Here is a 16,803-nt window from a genome sequence, read left to right as displayed (position 1 = left end):
GTTCTTACAGCAAAGTGGCTTCCCCTGTAATGACCACATCTGGAAATGTACACATGTATGCAAATATGGCTCAAGGGAAGGAGGAACTGGCAATTTATTCCTTTGTGTGGAGCAAGTCAAAGGGATTTTTGTTATTCTAAGAGCTGAGCTTTTGCAGCTTAGGGTGTGGGATACAAAACTATCAGTCAGCTGGAAGAAATCTGATTGGCTCATAGCGCTCCCTGCCTGCTCTTAGTGTTTTGAGACCTGTATACATGAACAGAATCTGAAGTTGGCTTTAAGCTGGCTTGTGTAGTGTGGGGATGAAACAAGAATGAAAACTGTGCTACATGCCTTTCTGTAAATGCTGAGTGGGTCTGTCTGGATAAAAAAACCAGTGGGTCACTCTCTCTTGTTTGATTTATTTTTCTGGCACTCAAGGTATCTTCAGCAGGGCTAACTCAATCACAGTTAATATCCAGCTTTGAAACTGCTTCTTGAAATGGAAAGACACCAGCCTGTAGTCTTAGTTCAATGTTGTGAAAGAATAATTTGTACTTCATTAATGTATTCATTTATTTAACATCCCTATAGACTGCAAGATTTTACAATATTTCCATTAGAATAAAACCAATACATAAAATAATAACACCCCCCCAACTCCCCAGCCTCCATTAACAGCAACAGTCTATGAACTGAAAACCCTGTGAAAAATCTCCATTTTCATTTTTAGAATACCTACATGCCAAAAGGGACAGCACCATATGAATTTCCATAAGGAATTCCCCAAAGGGATGGAGCCATGAATGAAAAATGTTGTTTCCTGCTCCTCCTCCCCATCTCAAGTGGGGAGGAATCCTCAACATTCCAACTCTAGATGTGGTTCTACCTGAAGAAGATGGTTTTGAATGTATCTAAGCACCAATAGTGGTCCATTGAACATTGGACCTTAGAAGGAAAGCTGAAGTGCAGACTCCCACAGACCAGGTATCAGGCTGGTATGACCAATGTTATGAGGTGTTCTTTATCATCCCAGAATAATGGCCAAGGAAGGTTGCAATCTTTCCTTCAGTAGAGATTGTCAAGCAGAGGATACCATTCTCAAAGACGGACTAAGAGAGTTGGACATGTCCACCTAAATGATACTTCCAGCTCTAAGGTTCTATGCATTGCAGGATCCTTCCCTTTTTCCAGTGCAAAACGGTGTTGGAAAGAAACTATGTACTGAGCTGGGGATTCTGTCTATCCGCTGTCCATCAGCAAGAAAATAACACTCTGAAAATAACAACAGCATGGAACTGAACTTAGTATGATAGGAAAAGCAGGTCAAAAAAAGACTCAGAAAATGGACCAGATTTGGCTGGGGGCTGCAAGAGGAAGAAAAAAAAGTGAGAAGACAACCCCCCAATAGTTGGGGAGAATGCTCCCAGCTGCCCCATTCTTAAGCCACCCTCCTGATCCCATAATCAACCCCATTTATTTCCTGCCACAATCAAATGACTATTAGCAGCTTACAAGATCACCCAATACAAACATCCTTGATATGCATCGGCCTTGCACTTCTCAGTGTATGCAAACCCAGATACATTACTTAGTTACACAGCAGAAAATATGAGTACCTTTGATGGCTGCTGCTGATAAAAGGTTGGAAACCATTTCAGAACCCAAGTGCTGGCTGCTTTTTTTTACCTTGTTCCTTCTTAAAAATTTAGGGGCCAGTTGATCCAACATGTACACAGCTCCAGATGTTTTAATTTTATCCAGGGTACTAAACTACTTTGGAATAGAATGCAACTGTAAATACCACTTCAACTAAAAATGAACATATCTTTTCAGTGGGATTACTGTTATTAATGGCTGAGTCTGCAGTGTTTCTCAACCTTGGCCACTTGAAGATGTGTGGACTTCAACTCCCAGAATTCCCCAGCCAGCATGGCTGGCTGGGGAATCCTGGGAGTTGAAGTCCACACATCTTCAAGTGGCCAAGGTTGAGAAACAGTGGTTTAACATGAGCAGTGCTGAGATCCCAGGATTAAGGCCTGGAAGGGCTCGAGTGGGATCTCTATTCCACTATACTGCTCATTTCGCTCACACCACCGCGGCTGCCATTTTGACTTTTTTGACCACACTCGGCGGCGCAAAGGCTACTTGAAAACGCAGCTGCCGACCGCCTCCCTCCTGCAGCCGAGAGACCCACCCGCCCTCCTCCTCCCCACGCTGCCTTCAGCCGTTCCTTCGACGCTCTGCTCGGGTGCTGCCTTCGCGCAGTGCCTTGCCCAAGCTCACCCAGCGCGCTGGGGTCGCGCCGCACGCGGAGCCATCCAAACCCTAGCCCAGCCTAGCGCGCGAACGCCGCCGCGGGCACGTCCCCGACCGGGCTGACCACCCCGCCGCTCGCGTGCGCGAGGTCCGGCGGGGTACCTTCCCCTTCCCCTTCCCCTTCTCCGCCCGCCGGCCTGGGGAAGAGCTCTGGTGGTGGCGCCCCGCGCGCGTTGGGCGTGTGCGCCGGAGAGTCTCCACCTCCTCTGGCGCGGGGCCCGGGGAACTGCCAGCTGCGTTCGAGCTCTCCGCAGACGGGCTCGCGGCGAAGCAGCGCGCTGTGCAGCTGGAAGAGGCGGCGGCGCGGGAAGCGGGCGCCCTTCTGCTCCCTCTCCCTCCTCTCTCTCTCTCGCCGAAAGCGACCCTCGGCGCCTTCCTTTTCCGCCGGGCTCCCCTCCGTCCCCGGGCCCCGCTCCGGAGCAGCCCATGGACCCCAGGTGGCGTTTGTGCCGAGGCAGCGCGCGCTGAGCGTCCCCGCGGCTGGGGTGCCCTCGCCCTCCGCGGCTGCTTGCCCTTCTGCTCGTTTCGGGGTCGGCTGGCGAAGGAGAGAAGGCTCCGCTTTTGCCATGCTCCGATCCTGGTGGCTCGGGGTCCTCTTCTTAGGTGAGCGCTACGCGGGGCTGGGCTGAGCTGCTTGTGAAATTTGGGGAGCGCGTTGGCGGGGAGTGCGGCAGGACTTCCTGACTCGGCCCAGGACTGGCGTTCCGGGCATCTAGCTGAAACCGGGGCGACTGATTTCTTTCGGGAAAGTGACCTCCGCTCCGCAAGGATGGTTTTTCGAGCGCAGCGAGCCGTGGGCTGCCGGGATGGATCCGGGTTTATTTGCCCCGGAGAAATGTTAAGGTTTGATCGAACCAAGCGTGAATCGGAAGGGGTCACACGTGGAACTTTCGAGGTGGGACGCCGTCGAGGAGAGGGTGGGAATCGCGCTGCGCGGAATTGGTGGCCTTTCCCGAGAGGTTACTTAACATGGGAGAATTAACCTCAGCCTACGATGTTTCACGCGTTGCCAGAATAGTAGTGCGGTTCTATTCACGACTACTCAGAAGTTAAGCCTCCGCTAGTCGGATTTGTACCGCACGCTGGTCTAGCCTGAAACGGGGTTGGGAAAGTTTGAGGTTCAAGCGGGTTGTGAGAATCTAGCCACTGAATTACTCCAAGGTTGCAGTGGAAAGCCACTTACCTGGAAATCAGGAAAAAAAATACTTAAACTGCATGTTTAGTGGGTAATCCGTGAAAGCTTATGTCAAAATAAATGTGTTGACCTTCAGGAAGCCGCAAAGACTTTTATTAGTTTTGCTAATAACTGAGGTGGTTATCCTTACAAAGGGAAAATCCATTCCCATCAGTGTTTGAAGACTGGGATTGCGATCCGTGATCACGATGATTAATGTTGTACAGTTAGAAAGTAGTGGTTTCTCCTCATTAATTCAAAACGTGTTGTTCTGTGTGGGGCAGCGTGTAATGCAGGCAGAAGTGGGAGAAACTGAATTCACCTGTTTGCAAAAAAAAAAAATAAAAAAATCCTGAAATAGGGATATCAGCTGGCGAACCAATTTGCATGGTTGCGATTACATTAATTAGTCTAGCCTTGCCGTTAATTTCAGTTACCCTCACTCCCTAGCTGCTGGGAGTGTGGGAGAGAGAGTGTGGGAGAGTGCTGACTTTTTTGGCTTATTTAAAAAAGTAAATTCTGAACAGAATTAAGTGGCAAAAGAGTGATAGTCGACCGCTTACATTGAGGATGCCAGGAGACCACTAATGCAGGGTGAAAATTAATCCTGGGTGCATTCTCAGTAGCAGATCTCTATTTGGGATTAATATAGACTTTCCTTCACCATCTTTTTAAGAGATCTTGGCGATGTTGTTCCCTGCTTTTAGCGCTCCATCTACTTTTTTTTTAAAGGATGCTTCTTCAAAGTATTGTGCCCTTGGGGATATGGGGAATCATCTCCAAAAGTAGCATGATTTGCAGGACTTAATAAATCTGTTTCCTGTGTAGGCTGAGCCACCTGGGCTCCTCTTTGTAATGCAGGATGGCTAGAGAACCAGGAACAGCGTCCAGCGCTCCTCTCCCTTGCCCAGAGTAGATAATCTTCCTGCGTCTCTTGCCCCCAGAATACCAGATGGTTAAATCTAAGACGGTGTCATATTCGAAGCCTTTCTGTTCTTCCTTCTCCCTTCCTGCATTCTGGGACTGACAGCAGGCTCTGTGGGTAGCCTGGATGAACCTTGGCTCAAGTTTTAAGCCTGGATGCTTTTCTCAAGTCTGACCAAGGCATCTGGGGCCAATTCCAGGAGAGTGGCCACAATAACCGATGGTAGCTAATAGAGCAAAGAGTCTGGAGGCGGCATAAACACAAATCCTAGTCCTATTTTTGTGTGCGTGTGGAGGAGAACTTCCTTCGCCAGATGGATGTGTTGGCTGATTTTCTTTAGTGGGAAAAGTATGATTTTCTTGTGCTGTTTAGTCTTTTTCCTTTTCCTTTGAAATCCCAAGTTACTGATCTCTTGGCCTGCAGATTTTATATTACAGTGAAAGGGTTCCAGGCACACGCAAACCATGTGTTAGGGTTCTCCTTCGGTTTGCTGGGGCAGGGATCTGGCTTCAAAAAGCAGCTTGCATCGCAAAGAACTAATCAAACATCACATTCAATAATGAAGAAGAGGTGGCTGCTGAGTTTTTTGAAACACCTAAAGTTTGTGTGGAAGAACTGGTCTGAATTTGGGGGGAGATTGCTACTCACCTCTATTGATTGCTATTATCGTTTCCCATCATTGTCTAGAACTGGGCGTGTTTCACTGGACGAATGAGGATTTTTAAGGTTGGGGTTTTGTCCTTCTCTTTGATTGTGTGGGGTTTTTTCCTCTGCCCCTTGCAGTATTTGCACTTTATTGCTTTCAACTACATGCAAATATTCTTAGTATGATAACAGAATATATAAAAGACATGCAAACCTGTATAAAGAAGAATATTTGTATGCAAACAGCAGGCATTCGTGAGGCAGTAGAAGATTGCTAGTTGCTCAAATGTTGATGATAGCTGACATTTGTGTATATAAACATGACATTCCCTGGCAAGTTTTGTAAAACCTGAACAGCCACCCAAACACGGCTGCCATTCATTTACTTAGTCTGGAAAGTGAGGTATAGAAATTTATTTTATTTTATTTATTTATTAAATTTTTCAATTGCCCATCTCCCCCCAATGGGGGAACTCTGGGCGATTCACAACAAACATTAAAAACATAAAATATATAAATACCTAAAAGCTTAATTAAAAACATTACTAAAAAGAAGAAGGAGAGACCAAGAGGATGAAAAATCTGAGGCTGAAGGCAGAAGGCCTCTATGGGGCTAGCCATCCCCATGCTTGAGGTATTCCCACCCCACCCCAGGCCAGGTGGCAGAACCAGGTCTTTAAAGCCTTACGGAAGGCCAGGAGTGTGGGGGCCAATCACACCTCTGGGGGCAGGATGTTCCAAAGAGCAGGGGCTACTGCAGAGAAGGCCCACCTTCTGGACCCCGCCAGTCGAAGTTCTTTCACTGAGGGGGTCCGAAGGATGCCCTCTCTGTGCGATCGGGTGGGACGGGTTGAAGTCATAGGGGAGAGGCGATCCCTTAGATAACCTGGTCCCATGCCATGTAGGGCTTTAAAGGTGATAACCTTTATCTACCAAAGATAAAGATAAGGTAGAGATGGAGCCTTGTTGAGATGGGTGGCCATGCAAATTGAATTAATAAATACAATACATCAATAATAGACTTCTGGGCCTGTACAGAATTTGAGCTTACTGATATCCACATCTTAGAAGTTGGAGTTCAACACATTTGGTAACAATGCGACTGGTAGCTAAAAGAGAACCACTGTGGTGTGGTGGCCAAAGTGTTGGATTAGGAGTGGAGGGATCTAGGTTCTGCCCTCAGCCATGGAAACTGATGGGGCATCTTTGGGCCAGTCACTCTTTTTCAACCCTACCTACTTCACAGGGTTATTGTTGTAGGGAGAAATTGGAGAAGGGAACACTATGTATGTTGCCTGGAGTTCCTGTACAAAAGACGGGATATACATTCAATAAATAAATAAAAGGGAAGCAATTTTCCAAACATCATATTAGATCCAGGTAGAAGGTTAAGATGACTTGAGAGTAAGTGGTCTTGGGTTACGGTCATAATCCAGATCAGTAGCAGATAAAGCAATAAATATGTCTATAGAAAAGGAATGTATCACAGATAAGCCTACCTCCCTAGACTTCTCAGTGACCTGCTAGTTTTTCAACCATCAAAATGATTTTTCAACACCAGGGATTTGATAATATAATATCAGAGCAGTTCAAAATCAGGTTTACTGTCTCATGCTCTTGTTTGTGCAGTGTTTTGGCTTCCCCCAAGCACTGACTTCATTCCTTCCTTCTAAAATTAAATCTGGGACATTTCAATTTCTGTATACAGATCTTTCTGTTATAAACCATGCCTACACGCCACAGACTTTATCTTAACCTGTAAACTTCCACCTTTTTAGTTTTGGAAACACAACGCTTTTCTGTGTGCCCTTTCAAACACAGTAAGACAAGGTTTCAGAGATACTTGTTGATAGACTCTTCAATGGTTAGGACACTTGAGCAGCTAAACTAAGCTGGGGCTGTGTTTGCTGGTGCCCAAAAAGAGCAGATATTCAAATACTGCTAATGAATGAGGATAGGCATTCAGTGTATGACTTCTTTTTGTCCTGGTTGAACGTTACATACTAAGCAATGCATTTGCCAGCTTCATTGTTCTGAAAGCGACAATCTAGGGCTTCATGCCACACTTTGCCAGATAGATTCACTCATCTACTCACTCCTCCCCCCCCAATTTAAAGGCTGCTTATAAAATTAGTGGATTTACACAATAAATCATGTAGTCCTTTGTGAGAACTGCACTCCTATTAGATAATAGTAATATTAATAATGGCTCCTTTGGTAGATGTGCTGGTGGTTATGTATGCCTGGGATGAAAATCTCTGGCCCGTTGATAATGGGTGGTGGTTAGGGGTTATTTATTTATTTATTTATTAATTAAGGGAAAACAGGTGCATGACAGTGGAGGACACTTGCTTTCCTAGCCCACCAGATCAACAGACAATTTAGCCTCCAAACTGCCACAAGGAGTGCCTGAATGGCGTGTGAGTTGTATGTTGCTGAGGCTTAGAGTAGGTCTTCTGAGAGGGACTTTGAGGCATTGGGGGCAAGAACAGAGAGTCATTCAAAGATGCAGAAGACTGATGGGCAATGGTAGAGCTAGGTAGTCAGGTAATTAATAGAAACTGGACTTATTGGGGTTAGGGTTGACCTTCTTTTTAGATCAAAGGTGGGCAACATTTGTTCTGTTGAGGGAGATGCATTGTATGCCACTGGTGGATGCAATGGGCTGTGGGCATCCGTCTCATTGTTTCTGACTGTGGAAGAAAAAACTGTTGATTAATGGCAGTTGGCTCTTGTCAAATGTGTGAACTGATCACTTGCAGGGTTTGGAGTGGAGTTAGGTTAACTCTCTAAAATATAGGTAGATTACCCTGGCTTTAGATAATAACTGTGTCACTTCAGTTACTTAGTGTGTAGTGGCCTTGAACTCTTGTCTTCACATCAGTGTTGGAGTGGAAGAAGCATAGGTTGTAGGCTCGGTTGTATCAGAGTTTGAAAAACAAACTTTTTTCAAGCCCTACTCTGAGTGAATGCATGTTGATGGATTACACACTGTGGAGGGTCTTGAAACCAAGAATGAGTTTTTGCTGCATCTGGGATACAGGGTAGTGGGGGAGGTTGCAAGATCTCTGGTGAGTTATTTTGATGCAGGTGAGAGAGCTGGCAGGTAAGACTGAGAGTTCAGATAGTAAATGTGAAAGTTGGGTTGGGGGAGAACCACAGCAGCAGAACTTGATGGGGCGCCAAGGAAAGAGAGGAACCAAAGGAAAGATTCAGTCTTTTTATCTAGTCAATAAAGTGAATGGTGAATGGGTAACTGGCTGCTTGGGACTGAAATGACATACATTAGGTCATATTCACCAGTGACAGTAAATGAAAATTGCTGAGAATTCTGGCATTTTTCACAAGGGAAATACCTACATACAGTATGTCAGTTAATTGTTTTGATTCACTGTTCTTCCCAGCAGGAATGACTTCCTCACCAGTATCTGGTAAATTTAGCTATACCTGTTGATGGGCAGAGTTGAAGAAAGATGCTTGGAAAGTATTTATGAACAATTAGCTAGAAATCTCTGTGAGTTGGGGTTATTGTTACATCTAAATAAAGTTAAAATGGGGACTTGTGCAGATTATCGAATCTAAGAAAACAGGCTGGCTTGGGAACATGGGCTGAACCTCTGATGTGTTACTGTATATGAGAAAGCAAGTAACTTGGTACTGTTTTCTCGGGCCGTGAAAATGTAGGTAAGATGCTGAATTTCTAAGGTTCCTCTCTACCAGTATGTAAAAGTGTTGCTTGACCATCCTGGAATCTCTACCACCGTTTTAAAACATGGGACCAATATTAAGCTATGCCATTTCTCTGCCTGCTGTTTTCTTTTCTTAGCATCTGTGGTGGGTCCTGCTCCATGAAACTTCTTCACAAGGGGTGTGTGGTTAACTCCTGGCATTCAGAAGGGTTTGGGAGAACCACTTCTCTCAAATAGTTTTTAACGGATGTGATTTTATTGTACGTGCTGCTGTGCACCGCGGTTTGTGCTAATTACTTTTTGCTGGCTGAATTTTACAATAGAAGTTCATTGTTTCAGGTGTTTTTCTACCTCTCCTTGTGTTCTTCGGCAGTGGAGGAAAGAAACAGTAGCGTGTTTGGTTGGGATAAGGTGCTATACTAAAGTTAAATGGGTTTGTATTGTGGGCTGTGATTCATTGTGTTGCAGGGCTCAGGTTTTGTTGTAGCATGTTGTATGAAGCAAGTCCCATATGAAGCTATGATATGAGCATAGCATGTTAAGTGATCATATTCACTGTTCTTAAGCTCAGTTTAAGATTTGGCACAATGTTTCTCAACCTCAGCAACTTTAAGATGTGTGGACATCAACTCCCAGAATTCCCCAGCCAGCATCTTATTGTTGAGGCTGAGAAACACTGATTTAGTGTGTTGTGTAAACCCAAACAGTTTGAGGAATCAGGCTTTTAACCACCAGCAGTTTAACCACTTAATATTGGGAATGCTTCAGAGCTTACTTACTAGAGTGGAACCGATGGATGGATGGATGGATGGATGGATGGATGGATGGATGGATGGGTATATATATATATATATACATACATACATACATACTAAAATCTAATTATTTTAGTTTGTAAGCAGCATTCTGGACTCCTTCCAATAGTGCATTTTCCTAATAGATTCAGGACTTTTTATTCTTTGCAACCAAAACAGAATGATGGAAAGAAATGATATAAGCAGGGTTGGGACTCTGCCTGTTTGTCTGACTGCAGGATAACTCTCTGAAGACAGAATAGGATCAAAATGGGTGTGGTGGGAAAAGCCAGCAAAAGAAAGAGTTTAAAAATGGGCTGGATTTGGCCAAGGTCTGTGGAGAAAAGACCCCCCGCCCAACTTTTCCCCAATTAATCCCAAGGGAGCAGCAGTTTATTTCTTTATTTAAACAATGTGCACAGCGGCCCAACTCACAGTAGTGACTCTAGGCAGCCTACAAAGAATTAAAACCAAAATGTAACAGTATAGTTTAGAAAATTTGTTGTTCAGTCGTTAAGTCGTGTCTGACTCTTCGTGACCCCATGAACCATATTGCGCCAGGCCTTCCTGTCCTTCACTGCCTCCCTGGGTTTGCTCAGTTTCATGCTCACTGCTTCAGTGATGCTATCTAACCATCTCATCCTCTGCCGTCCTCTTCTCCTTTTGCCTTCAATCTTTCCCAGCATCAGGGCCTTTTCCAAAGAGTCCTCTCTTTGCATTAGGTGACCAAAGTATCTGAGCTTGAGCTTCATTATCGATCCTTCCAATGAGCAGTCAGGGTTGATTTCCTTTAAGATTGACTGGTTTGACCTCCTAGCAGTCCAGGGGACTCTTAAGAGTCTTCTCCAGCACCACAGTTCAAAGGCATCAGTTTTTCAGCGCTCAGCCTTCTTTATGGTCCAGCTATAGTTTAGAAAATAAGCATCCAAAATAATAATCCACATTATGAGTAATAATAATATAACGCGTGCCTGGGATCTGAAAATCATTCCATTTTCAATCAGTCAAGGCAAGGACAAGGAAGATCCATCGACAGGGCTGTTTTAACCTCTCGGCCCAAATGCCTGAAGAAACATCCAGGTTTTCAATGCCTTACAAAGGGCCAGTAACATTTTATACATAGCCTGTATTCTTGAATGCCTTGACCCAGGAGCAGCCATGCAAAACTCTACAATGAAAACAGGAGCCAGTGCGGCAGAAGTCAGAATGCTGGTGCTTGCTCCATTTGAAGCCCCCTCCCTCCTACTTCCTGGTCCTGTGACCCAGTGCTGACTGTACGCAGTGCATCTTCCGCTTCCCAGGCACGTATCCACACAAATACACATACACGCAACATGAGGGAATGGCAGAAGGAAACACAGACAGGCAACACCTATGCAAGCTCCCTGATAAGAGCTCCCCTGCCTTCATTCACACAGAAAAACACATATATACCTACTCTGATTAGATCCTGGGGAGAAAGTGTGTGCGTGTGCACATGTACATGCACAACACACATACACACACACACAACACATTGCTACATGAAGCAGAAGAAAATACAGAAGCTTCTTAATGGGTGTTGCTGTCATAATTTCCAGAAGGTGTGGTCTGCAGACTTTCCCTGCTTTGTTTAGGATTCAGAGAGATCCGATGGTGGAAGTGCAGGAGAAAATACCAAAATAACTGAGCGTTAACCATTCTTGCTGCTTGAAGGAAGAGTGTTGGTCCATTGGAAAACATTTTAAATATGTTCCATGGGGCCTGAGGATAATTGCCCTTCATGGATGGATGGATGGATGGATGGATGGGAAGGAAGGAAGGAAGGAAGGAAGGAAGGAAGGAAGGAAGGAAGGAAGGAAGGAAGGAAGGAAGGAAGGAAGGAAAAAAAGTCTGGTTCACTGTTTTCTCCAGCGTAGTCTCCTGAGGTGTGTGAGGCCACAATATGGGCTAGCTGACAGTTCTAGAAATTGTACAGTCAAATTCTCTGAAAGGAAGCTGGTTGTGGAAAGCTAGTAACACACATTTTCCTGCATCTGGCACAGTTTGGTATTTATCAGTCTGGGCCTCCTTAAAGCCACAATGCAACCGATAACCCCAGTTCTATGTGTGTTTTATAAAGAAGGACCCTTCTATTTTTCCATTTTGTATGTTTAAAGTTGGCACCATACACCTGTACTGGAATTCTCTGAGCCTGGGAAAGGGAATGGAGATTTGCAAAACATTGTGGGACCAGAAGAGATGTTCATTCCTTCCTCCTTATTGGGCAAACGGCTAACAACATCTCAAGGAAGCTGTGCCTTAACATACTGGTAGATGGAGGCTATCTGGTTTCCAAGATTCTGTAACGTAACCCTTTTTTCCTGGCAATAAATCTGATTATTGAGGCAGCGCAAAGAGTTTTCTGGAGGCATGTGTTGCCATTGTTTCATAAATCATGGCATGAATTACTTCACCTTCCCTCCACCATTTTTAGTCATGTCATTTTACCTCATTGCTAGTCCAGCCCTGGAGAAACATATCTAGGAGGGAAGATGTGGCTTCAGGGAAGCAAGCCATTGGTGTGAGGTGAATCGTCCATCCTTCCCAAAATGTGTTCTCTGGGTTTGGGAATGTATGTTATGTAAGTGGACATCTTCTTTTGCCCTGTATCTGTGAGACTAATGATGTGGCAGTCAGTACAGAAACTACTCAGAAATTACTCTTCTTGTAAGAGGCGAAGTAACTGCATCCTTTGCAATTATTAAATTTAAGTAATATTTGATTTTTTTTTTTAACTTTAGACGTCTGCATTGGAAGTTACTTTCTGGAAAGTGCTAACTACACTGGTGGGATGGTGTTTAGAAAACAATATGGTTGGCAAGCCCAGTCAGTAAGTTTTCAGCTTTAACTGGCTTCTCAAGTTGACGTTTAAAGGTTTTTTTTGGCCGCATTCAAAGAGAAAAATGTGTGAATGCAAGATCAAAGACGGGCCTACGCTAAGCTAAGTGCACCCATCCAACAGGGTTGCTGGTGGCTGGACCTTATTGCCTCACACTTCATTTTGAGCTCTAGATTTTTATCTGAAAGTTTCAAAAATAACATCAATAGAGAGTGGCAAGTTAGAAAGAAGGAAACGGTCATTCTTTCCCACCTGTATATATGCACTCAACACCAAGTCCCTTCCCTTATAGACTGCAAGCTGGCTTGGAGATCTGCTTCATCAAAGCTCTGGAGCACGAGGTTGGGAGCTTGAACAGAAAGGCACATTATAGAAACGGAGTAAATGAATAAACTTTTTCATCTTGGCTACAGTATATACTTTTTAGGACTCGTCTTTGACTATGATGAAGAGGTTTTCAGAATATTAGATGTTTCTCCCAGCGTTCCGTATTTCAGTGATACTCAACATTCTCATTTTCTTTTGCTGATATACAGTATAATACTTATTGCCTCTGGTAGGATCAAAACATCAGGATTGAAAGAGATTCCACAAAGATAAAGAAGGAGTTTAAACAGCTTTTATCAACCTGGCCCTCCTTTCTATGATCCAATAATTCTCTTGCCGTTGTGGTTGTTAGCTTAGACTGCAGGAGTTATGATGCAAAATTCTTACCAGGAGGGAAGGTAACCTCACTGAGCCTGCTCTCATTTGTATAGCATAATGGTCTTTGTTGTATTGTTTGTTTAAGTTATATCCTACTTTTCTTTTTTGAGCTTAAGGTGGTGTGTACAGTGCTCCCTCCTCCATTTTTTCCCCTTCAAACAACCTTGTGAGGTAGATTGGCCTGAGAGAGAGAACAACTGCCTATAGTCACCCAGGGATCTTCGGGAGTTGAGGGTGGACTTGAACTTGGGTCTCCCCACTCCTAGTGTCACGCTCTAGCCACTAGAAGACACTTTCTTTCGAGCGAGGGCAGGTTGATTGGCCCAAAGTCACCCAGTGAGATTATGTGGCTGAGGATGGACTGTCACCTGGGTCTCCTTGCTGCTAGTCCAACACCCTAACCCAGTGTTTCTCAACCTTGACAACTTTCAGATATGTGGACTTCAATTCCCAGCATTCCCCAGCCAGCATGTATAATGGTGCTGTTTTGGCTACATGAAGATTGAAACTCAGATGATGAGTGCAGTATTAATACGATATGGTCTGAATTGTTCAGGAAATTAAGGAAGTCAGCAAGAGCAGAATCAGTTTCCAAACTTTTGTTCTGCCAGATATAACCTTCCTAGAATTTTTTCTAGTACTAGTATTTTTTTTCCTAGCAATTTTTGGTTTTTAAAAATCTACTTACTCATCAATCTACACTTGTGGGGAAAAATAGAAAAACCACAATATATTTGCATCTCTCCCAATCTACTTTGTAGGAATACTGTTTTTTTTTTTTAAAGCTGTATCCCTGTTCTTTGTTCTGACCATAAACTGTCCTCAGAGTGAAGAACAGCCAGCTTCAGATCAGAAGATCCAAAGGAAGTCCATTCATCATTTCATGTTTTTCTCTACAGGAAATATTGTTTTAAAGTATAGAATATATGAATAAGAAAGATTTCCAAATTAAACACAAGCAGCAGTTGGAAAGTGTGCATTTTGTTTATTAAATGTGATTTGTTTGTTCAGTGTTGTTTCATTTAATTCTTCTCCACATGAAATAATCATGCACAACAGTTAATCTTAACTCAGTTTTTACCAAATGTTTTTCAGAAATGAAGCTATAAGGATTAAATAAACAGTGTGAATTCTTTTATGTTAAGATGGTCTGGCTTGCATAAAAAAGTTGGTATAGTGCACTGGAATTCCACTGCTTAATGAAAGAGTAGGTAGAATTTTGGCCATGTTACTGGTGATATTTCCAACAAAGAGTGGTTAAGTGCTGAACAAGAGATGAACATTGGCGACATTAGAGTTGTTATTACTAGGGCTATACAAATACTTAGAAATAGGTGTTTTAGAACTTGATTTTTCCCTCAGTGAAGCAACGTGCTTGTGCATTAATGCACGTACAGAGACAGCTGGAAGAGAGCCTGTAAAGCAGTTGTGTGACCCCAGGAAAAGATGGAACTACTTTAAATATTCAAAAAGAGGTACTCTGTGGATTCTCCCACATGTTCCAAAGCATCTCTTCTAAGAAGTTGCACAGCTGAAGTTATTACTATTATATAGGATGTTTACATAGCTTTTCCATCCATCAACATGGAAATATAGCATGATTCTGTCATTCTTTGCGGGTTTTCCCTGGTGGTACTTGGAAACTGTCACTGATCAATGAGTATTTGGATTTCAGGGAGACATAGTACAGATATATATTCAGCTCAACAGAAGTTAATGGCTTGCAATGAACTGGGCTTATTTCCAAAACGAGCTTTGTTCTTTGGTTGATCTAATGCCTCCCTGCACGACTAAGAACTCAAAACGTATTGCAAACCCTTGATGGGTGAGCTTGAGAAAGGTGGTAAGGCTAACCAGGCTTCTTCAGGCTGGTTTGTTTGTTTGTTTATTTATCACATTCCCAGAACTATTATTCCAACCATGGTCAAGGTTTTTGAGGATGATAAGAGTTGTAGTGTTAAACATCTGGACGACAGGTTGGGGAAAGCTGGGTCAAAGCATCTTTTTGAAGGGCTAAATAGATTTGCAGTTCAGCAGATAGGACAGGGAAGTATGTTCCGTTGATAGTAGTTTGAATTCAGTAATAGATGTAATGGAATGTGAGAATGAGCTTGGAAGATGGGGTGGGGGGGAAGAGATGCTGCCTAGGGAACGATCAGAGGAAAGGGGAGCAGCCTGCAACAGAGAAAAGGGCAGAGACAGAAAAGGTCCGCCCTAACTTTCAGGTGGTAAAAAGAGACAGCGGGAGATTTGTACTTTCAGACTTGCAAGATTCTGTTAACGTAGTCTTACAATAAAGTAGAATTAGTTCATCTTGTCGTATTTCCTGTCTGGTCTACTTAAGAGGCTGGTAGTAGGTGAATAAGCTAAGACTTTACAAAAAACCATGAGAGGAGGCTGGAGCAAGCAAGACTGGGGTGAGATCTGCTGACTCAGATCTTGTCCTTTTGTGTCAGGTGGTCTGTCTCTGCAGAGAATTGTTGCTGTTATTTTTGGCAGAAATGTGTAAATAGTTCGATCATTTCTCACATGAAGAACACCATCTGTCTCATTTCTGTCTTACCTATGTAGGGCACCTCCACAAAGCCACAGTCACTATTGCCCAAACACTTCACGAGTCTCCAGCCTGTAAGTAGTAATCTGTAATTCCAAAGGAGTTGAGTCCTCTGGGGAGTGCAAAAATGGGAGTCCCCATCCTTCCCTTGCTGCATTTGTTTTGGGTGGGAGAAAAATGGCCATTATTTGCAAACTGCCCCCTACTGTTCTGAAGCTTTGTGCAAGGACATCATGGTGCCACAATGGTTTAGCAGCTGCAGGGAAAAAGGGGAGCCAAAGATGTGGGAGGTAGGGATTTGAAGGCATTCTCACTAATGAGAATGGCCTTTTCCTCAGCTATGTGGAGCTCCAGTGTTTACATGGGTGAAATTGACATCTTGCAATTTGTGGTAAACCCCAGTCGAGCCACAAGTAAGTCAGCTCAGCTTTCTAGTGCCAGCAATGGTATGGGATCGTGACTGCTGACTGAGGCAGGAGTGGCCGAAAGACTTGTGGAGCTACCCACAAATCCAGTCGTACCATGTAATATCCTTTGCTAGGATACTATCCTAGTTAATATTCATGTGCAACCTTCTGCTGTAATCCATGGGTTGTATTAATGAGCTGTAAGCTGGGCTGGCTGGGGTCAATTGACTCAGTGCAGATAGTGTTATTATGACCTGTAGTGGTCAGGTTTGGCCCAAATTTTGCTGCTGCCTCCACAAACTAAACCATACTGCCCGAGTGTCAGCCCTTCAAGGTAGGCCAGGCCAGGAAGTTGACATTACTAGAACTACAGGGACTCTGTTGCTGTAGGGCAGGGTTCTCAACCTCAGCAGCTTTAAGATGTGTGGACTTCAACTCTGGGAGTTGGTCGCTGGTCCACATATCTTAAAATTGCTGAGGTTGAGAAACACATCTGTAGGGTATAATAACCGCATATTGAAAGGTTGTGAGAGTTTCTGACTGCTCTTTTTATGCCAAAGAAAATCAGGGCTATTTTGAGCCTCTTTCTCCTGCTTCTCCTTTCCAGGGATTATGTTGTCATTTACATTCTCTCTTATGTGTCTTAATGGTTCTTCTGATGCTTCTTGCATTCCTTTGTCATCTTTATCTCTGCAATCCGCTACACTGAGGCAGGATTTCTCATGGCATGGAGTTGTTCTTTAGGGAATAAT

The 16,803-nt window shown here is 43.9% G+C and overlaps 1 protein-coding gene across 1 annotated transcript in view; it reads left to right on the top strand.

Moving 5' to 3' along the window:
• The first annotated feature begins 2,538 nt into the window (after positions 1–2,538).
• Positions 2,539–16,803, top strand: part of APCDD1L (APC down-regulated 1 like) — a 48,893-nt gene continuing 34,628 nt past the window's right edge. The window contains exon 1 of the mRNA XM_007437770.4: positions 2,539–2,901. Coding sequence (XP_007437832.1) covers positions 2,865–2,901 — 37 coding nt within the window. The 5' untranslated portion in view covers positions 2,539–2,864. The remainder of the gene's footprint in view (positions 2,902–16,803) is intronic.

Source organism: Python bivittatus, unplaced genomic scaffold, assembly GCF_059951505.1.
Source record: "Python bivittatus isolate LINGU-HERP-01145 unplaced genomic scaffold, Pbiv_v1 ctg000700_np1212, whole genome shotgun sequence".
Classification (NCBI taxonomy): Eukaryota; Metazoa; Chordata; class Lepidosauria; order Squamata; family Pythonidae; genus Python; species Python bivittatus.
Note: the sequence above shows the minus strand (reverse complement) of the source record. Positions and strands in the feature narration are given on the sequence as shown.